Source organism: Microplitis mediator, chromosome 1 (genome assembly GCF_029852145.1).
Source record: "Microplitis mediator isolate UGA2020A chromosome 1, iyMicMedi2.1, whole genome shotgun sequence".
NCBI classification, from domain to species: domain Eukaryota; kingdom Metazoa; phylum Arthropoda; class Insecta; order Hymenoptera; family Braconidae; genus Microplitis; species Microplitis mediator.
The window spans coordinates 25120858-25128807 of NC_079969.1; the positions used below are offsets into that span (position 1 = coordinate 25120858).

The 7950-nt window shown below is 31.0% G+C and overlaps 1 protein-coding gene across 1 annotated transcript; it reads left to right on the forward strand.

The window, feature by feature from the left end:
• Positions 1–930: 930 nt before the first annotated feature.
• On the forward strand, positions 931–4408 carry LOC130674041 (leucine-rich repeat-containing protein 24-like). Its single transcript, XM_057479318.1, has 2 exons — positions 931–2015; positions 2087–4408. The coding sequence occupies exon 2, from the start codon at positions 2109–2111 to the stop codon at positions 4113–4115; it is 2007 nt and encodes a 668-aa protein (XP_057335301.1). The 5' UTR covers positions 931–2015; positions 2087–2108; the 3' UTR covers positions 4116–4408.
• The last annotated feature ends 3542 nt before the right edge of the window (positions 4409–7950 follow it).

Below are 7950 nucleotides of genomic sequence, written 5' to 3' on the forward strand. Positions count from 1 at the left end.
CGTCTACTAAATCTTTTTCTCCTATTCTTCAATACGATTTTTCTTACCAAGATTTTTTATTTAACCTCGACAAGATGGCGGGTTCCATGAATCAAATCACAATTCAAATTCCCAATTGACAATAGCTCGTTACCGGAAGACACTATTTCCTTGGGGGACATACTAAATTATCTACATCCATTTGTCTGCGCGATTTACATGAGGTCAACAACCCCTTTGTTGGTTTTAAAATAAAACTAAACACAAAAGTTTGTAAAAATAAATAAAAAAAAAGCATTTGAAACGTGAAAAAACAAAAGGAGCTGCTGCTGGTGCATTTAAATTTGGCATTCTAGCGATTCGTGGTAACCATTTGTAGATTTTTAAGAAACACCAGCACTCTGTGTACCTACATCTATCTACATCCAACATTACCTAGCATTCAATGTCTATATGTCTATATATATACATTTAGATAGTATGTCGAGTCGTTCATATACGGGGGTAATTTAAAATAGGTAGGGGATGAATTTGCGCGCGCACACGTCGCGCAGCTGTGCCAACGGCGAACGACCCACGACCGGCAACGGCAACCAGCCAGTTGGGTTTATTGTAAAATGGGTGCAAGTGAGCAAGATATATTCGTACACTGGTCCACCCAGTGTGTGTGTGTGTGCGTGTGTGTGTGTGCCAAGTAAAACGTCATCGCACTAGTGATAGTGGATTGTCGAGGGGTTGCTATAGAGTTTAGGGGAGACGCTCATCGTATCTCATAACGTAACAGTGGGGGCTACCTTTTCTATATACATATACACATACATATATTTATATATAAATGTTTCTTTATCCTTGTCTTGTGTTATATAGCATTTCATTCTATTCTGTATACTACAGAGCAAGAAACGTAGCATAGAAACTCGTATCCAGTGAGTCTGGCTCTGAACTCTCTATGAAGGGTAGAAACGCGAGATCGTGCTCAGAGTTAACCGGGGCTGCTACTGGGGTGGATTTTATAATAAAAAATCACAGTAATACAGACGTACTTACTCAGCCGTACTCTTTGGAATAGACCTTTTTCAAACTACAATATTAGAAAAAAAAATAAAAATAAAACGAAGACTGATGTGCGTTTATTCATAAAGTCTAGACTGAAAAAATGAAAAATAAAGTATAATGTTAAGTGAGTGAGATGCGAATGAAACTCGTCGTATTATTCATCTCACTGTCTTTGTTGTGTTAAATTTAAGCCGGTAGATTTTAAGCGCGCGCGCGCGCGTTAAAAAAAAATTTTAAGAGTAAAAAATATAAAATAAAAAAAAAACGGTTTTACGGGCGGGGGTAGTTGTAGTTGGTGTGCTGCGACGCGGTGGTGGTGAGCAAACCAGTGGCGCTTTCAACCGACTCCCGCAGTTTTCACGTACCACCGAGGCGTTAACATTAAATCCTGACCGTGTTCTTTAGTTTTAATTTTTTACTTAAAAAAATTAATATCAATATATTATTCTTAACAAACTACTCATCTATGATATCAAAACTAATCAGTGACAGTGTTAATTATTTATAAAAACGATTATTTAAAAAAACATTAAAATGAAGTCGAATTTGTTTACAATAGGACCGAGCTTAGTAGTGAGGGTGAAAATTTGAATACCAAAAGTTTTGTGTCAGAGTGGGCGGTCCAGGATTTTGTTATCACTCTCCACCCTTTTATTTCCTCTTTCCTCACCTCGCCTCGCTTCTCTCCTCTTCTCTTTTCATCTCTTCACTCACACTTGTCTTAAACTCTTTACTCCATACCAGAGACCAACTTTACCTTCAAAGCTTTTCACCCCGTCTGTCTATTACTGCCGTTACTACTGAAACCGCAACTGCCCCAATATATTTTTATATATCGTAACAGTAGAATAGTCGGTTATCGTGGCGTCCTCGGCGTTTAGTTTCGCCCCAGTGGACATGTTTAGTGATAACAATACGAGTATTTTACACCTTAACCAGGAATATTTAAGTGAATTATTTACAGTAAAGACAACAATGAGGTACATTTGTACATAGAGGATTTATAAAAAGGATTAAATATTTATTTAAAATATTTATTTTAAAATTTTAGGTAAAACTGGGTGGTAAATTAAATGGAAGTAAGATTGACGAGGATAAGTGCGATGCCACGACGTGAACACTGTTCATTGGCGTCAATAGGCGTTTTGTTGTTACTGTTGATAATATTATTGGGCAGAGTTTGTTATGTTATTGGTGACAAGTGTGCTGATGAGTGTACGTGCAAGTGGAAAGGTGGTAAACGTACTGTCGAGTGTGTAAAACGTTTATTAACAAGTATCCCAGATGAAATAGATCCTGAAACTCAGGTATTGGATGCTAGTGATAATGATATTAAATTATTGCCGAGTAATATATTTATACGGGTTAGTTTAACAAATTTACAACGTGTTTATTTACGAAATTGCCGTATGGAAAAAATAGATAACGATGCACTTAACGGTCTGACGAATTTAATTGAATTGGATTTAAGTAACAATCGTCTGACATCGGTACCAAGTTTGAGTTTAGCCAAGGCTCCATTTTTACGGGACTTATCGTTGTCTAATAATCCGCTTATTCGCATACAGTCAAATGTATTTCGTACGACGTCTAATTTAATAAAACTCGATTTATCAAACGCTCAAATAAGTGAAATAGAATCGAATGGTTTACGTGGTCTTGAATCATTGGAGACACTTAAATTAAATGGTAATCGTTTATTAACATTAAATCCGGGTACTTTTGAACCATTAAATAAATTAACAAGTATTGAATTACATGATAATCCGTGGATATGTAATTGTCATTTACGTGAAATGAAACAGTGGTTAGTAAAACATAATTTGCCGACATTGATATCACCAATATGCCATGGTCCTGAACAATTAATAAATAAACCATTTATTGATTTAACAATTGATGATTTTGCATGTCGTCCAGTACTTATGATAACTTCACGTTATGCTGAGGCAACAATTGGTGAAAATGCAAGTATCGTTTGTCGTGTATCAGCAGTACCACCGGCTAAAATAAAATGGTACTGGAATAGTAAATTATTGACAAATCAAACATCATTCAGTAGTTATCAAAAAATATATATTTATGAAGAAGGACAGTTCAGTAAACGGAGTACATTGATACTGACCAACGCCCAGGAAACAGACTCGAGTGACTTTTTTTGTGTTGCTGAAAATCGTGCCGGAAGTGTCGAGGCTAATTTTACGCTTCATGTTTCTGTAAGAACTGCTGGTATGTCGACATTGGGAAGCGGTCAAATCGCTGGTATATCCGCAGCTCTTGTTGTCCTAATACTGATAATATTGCTGATAATACTCGTACTCTTTGTACGTTTGCGTCGGATGCCAGTGAAGGATGTTAAAACAAACGCCGCAAATGCTATGGAAGTATTGCCATCGGACACGAGTAATCACGATACCAATAATTCAACGACAATGGGAAACACACTGAGTCGTAAAGTCGATCAACAAGAAAACGAAACGACTTTTAATGATGGTATTATTATTACGTCGTCAACAAAACCTCCAGGATCACTGAGTCTTAATTATGTACAAAGAGTCCCACTAGATTCATCCCGTGAATATATTATCGACGAGCATCCGGTGATACATGGCGCGCGGTTTTCATCAACGGCGTCTCTTGTTCCCATTGAAAACCCCGACTTGATACGTGACACACGAACCTCCATAGAAGAACTGGGTAATTATACATCGGATACGCTGATGAGCGGCCTTATGGTCGACGATACGCGATTACTTTATTCAAGTCTGTGGGACACGCGTGAGCGAAATAATGCCACGGGAACAAGTAATACCAATAATAGCAATAGTACAACATATGCTGGTAAAGACATAATTCAGTCTACCGTGTCTTCAATGTCCTCAATCGAACACCAACAGCTGCACCACCACCACCAGCAGCAACAACAACAGCAACAATTTCCACCTGGCGCTAAACAATTAAGGGTATGGCAAAAAGGTGTACCTGTATTACCACCTGTTTCCGCTTTGAAACGAGTACTAGGGTCAACACGCAGCTCTCCAGATGAGGGATACCAAGAGGGTACTGGTACTGATGTCTAGGTACCGCTACTTCATTACTGCGATCCACGGCACAGGTATCTTGAACTTATGAGAAGACATCAAGACGAAATTGTTATGTCGAGTCTCACGGACTAATTATTTATCAATAATAATAAATAATAAATAATAATAATACTAATAATAATAATATTAATAATAGTTATAATAATAATAATAACAAAATACTATTGTGCACGTGATTCTGGTCGTGGTAGTGAATAAAATAAAAAATAAATAAATTTAAAAATATATATAAGTGTCCGATAAATAATATTTGGATAAACAATAAATATGTGAAGAACTTGTATTTAAAATAATAGTTTAAGATGAAATAAATAATTAACTCATTTTTATTGTGTATTTATAAGTACAAGATTTTGAACATGAAATAAAAATGAGTTAAATTTTTTTTTTTTAAATTATAATAATTATTATTTACAATAACTTATGTCGAACTAAGACTGTACATTACTTTTAAAATGTATAGATAGCAATGATGGAATTATTGACAAGTCAAAATGAGTAATAATTAAATCGTTGAGTATAAATATATATAAATATAAATATTAAGATTAAGATGAAGAAGATTATATATATATATAAATATAAATATGAAAATAAAATTATATATACGTGAATTTTTTTAGTCAATTCAATAATTAGGATAGATTGGATGAATGAAATGTAATGGAGATATAAATTTTATCGCGTTATTTATAATAAAAGACGTGTTATTATTAATTATAGCAATGAAATATAAATTTTAAATTTAGCGTTGGTTATTGTATGGTATCGTATGTGGATCGTGTGGATTAACGTTTTCATTTTTTATTTTGCTAATTTATTGGAAAAAAGCGCGAATGAGATTGATTGGATTTTTAATTCAAACTTTTTAGTGGATTAACGTTTTTTTAAATTAGTACTTTTAGTCGATAGGTTTTTCAAATGGAATATTTAGTTTATTAATTAATTATTATTATAAATGCTCAGATTAACGACTAAATTTTTTATATTGTATATTATTTATTAAGTAAATAAGTTCTATTTATATTTAATTAAATACAGCAACAAAATATATCAAAATTTCGTATCAATAAATTTTATAATCAAACATATCGTACTCGATGGAAAAGTGCGCACTGATATGTATAAATATATACATGCATATATGTATAATATAAAAAAAAATATATATATATACATGCATATATGATGTATGTTGATGAAAGTGCCGTATAATCATTGTTCTGTTTATTTGATTATCGAAATAAACTGGAGGAACGTATCATGAATAAAAAAAGTAATTTATCATTAACCAGACGTATCAAAATTAATGAGATTTAATATAAAATTTGTCTGAAAATAAGTATTTTAAAATTACTAAGATAAATATTTAATAATTAAAGAAAGATGGAGTTGAGTTTATTAAATTTTTCGTAAACTATTTCAAGTTTTTGAACTATAAGATATTTAAATTAGATAATTTATTAAGAAATGTCGATAAAATTAGTGAGATCGGTGACCTAAATAAATTATGAATTTAATTACTATTAAAAGATTGAGGAAAATGGTTCTTATTTGGTCGATGAGAGAACATTGAGTAATAATTAATCGATTATATTGGTGATGTCGTAATCCTTTATGTCTTGTGATTTTTTTAATTATGCAAAGGCACTGGGACTAAATGGGTACTGGGAAATAGTTTACTTCTTTTTTAGCCTGGGTTTAAAGTACACTGAAAAAAATCGGGAGTGAGTACGGATTTTATTTTAATCCGAACTCATTTTTACTCGGAGTTCTGGAGTTTGAAAAAAATCATTCCGCATAAGGAGTGAATAGTGATTTTTTATGGGCGGAGTGATTTCGGAGTGACGTGGATTTTATTTCAATCCGCATTCACTCCGGTCCGGAGTTTTGATACTTATAAATTTGTATTTAATAGAAACAGCTGTTAATTAGAAACATAATTATTTAAATAAATAATTCATTGAGATATTAATAATTAAACTTAAAATATTGTGTTTTTAATTTATAAAATGTTTTGGTAACTCAGTAAATTATAATTTCATATATATAATACATAGTGAAAATATTAAATTATTGAATGGCTATAGTGACATAGTTTTTATGGGAATCTTTGATATTTCGGTGCAATATGAAATGTTATCTCGTGGTATGATTGACGTAAATCATACGACAGTTTGTGACCCAGTGGAATTATATTTGTTCAAGTTTTATTATCAGCTGCTTATAATTTTTAAAAATCATTTCGCGTGAATATATGGAAAGGGAGCTCGTAATTATTTCCGTACTCAATATAAATGTCAAAATATCAGACCTAAGCTCACTATGTATTAGTAATTTTTTTTATAATTAATATTTTTCGAACCTCCCCTTCGGAGTGAAATTCACTCCGAGGGAATTAAATAAATAAAAAATCATCCACTCCGCGATCACTCCGCAAATTTTTTCCAGTGTACGTTTTTATTTTTAATTTAGATCCAAAATTAAAAAAGAAATAAACTACTATTTAAAAGTTGGAGTTGAAAAATTATTTGTAATACGATTGGAAGATAAAATTTTAAAAAATTCTTAAAGAGGATAAAAAAAAATTGAAATAATTTTTATTAAAATTACAAATTTAAGTAAAAAAATAAATGATCTAGAGTACGATTGGAAGAAAAAGTATTAAAAAAAAAAAATAACAGAAATTTAAAAAAAAATTATGTATTTTTTTTAACTTCCCAAATAAACTAATTTAAGTAAAAAAATTCATTTTTAATACAAGTGAAGATTAAGAGTATAAAAGAAAATTTATTGAAAGAACTCGTGCGAATCATTGAGATATAATTAAATTACAAGATTGGAAAAAAAAAATTTTCTTTACAAAATATCCAGGTCACCCATTTTACCCCGTCTTATATATTATCAAAGTTGTACTTTTTTCGATAAAAAACTTCTGTTTTGTGTCAGTAGAACATGTTTGCTGTATTTTAAGACTACGTGGAATGTATCGATGTTAAAGAGAATAATAAATATTGTAATAAAAATTAATGAATGTAAAGAGTTTTTAGGACAAAAATTTCGATTATTTATTTATCAGAGTATCTAAGAATGCGAATAAAATAATTTAAATTCTTAAATAACTAACTGCAGATATATACCTAAGGTGACTCAGAATGATAAATAATTTGTCTGAACTAAAACCGCTCATTCCACTCAATTTAAAATGAAGCTTCAGTTTAAAAAAAAATATTCATAGTCGATATGAATTATAAATAATTATTTTATAAAAATAATAAACCTAGTGTAGTCACAACAAATATACTTATTTGCTTCTAAGAATATATATCGATATTTTTAATAAATAAATATCAAGTACAATTTTAATTGACAATAGTATTGAATAAAAATATTATAATTCATTGATTATTTATGTTTAAATTTATGAATAATCAATGATTTTATAAATGTATAATGTAAAAAAAAGCTTTAAATGTGAATATAAATATATATCTGAGTCATAAATACAGCAACATGACATAAAGGGTTAATGTAAGACATTTGTTATTACACGATGAAAAAAATTTATCACTCGACGAACATATCTCCTTTTTATGAAAAGCAAAAAAAAATGTAATGGTGCAAAGAATGAAAAATTAAGACATTAAGGAGGAAAAAAAAAAAAAATAATAATAAAAAGTGTCATTTTCAAATACGGTCGAAGTGTGAGTTGATGGATTTGGTACTTAGTGAAGACGTCGAAGTATTACGGTAACGGTTACGGTAACGGGATTTTGTCAATCAGTCATAGAACGTCGATGCTCGTATCAGA

What these genes read in the sequence shown, in the direction of transcription:
- LOC130674041 (XM_057479318.1), top strand. Translation starts at nt 2,109, where the DNA reads ATGGAAGTAAGATTGACGAGGATAAGTGCGATGCCACGACGTGAACAC.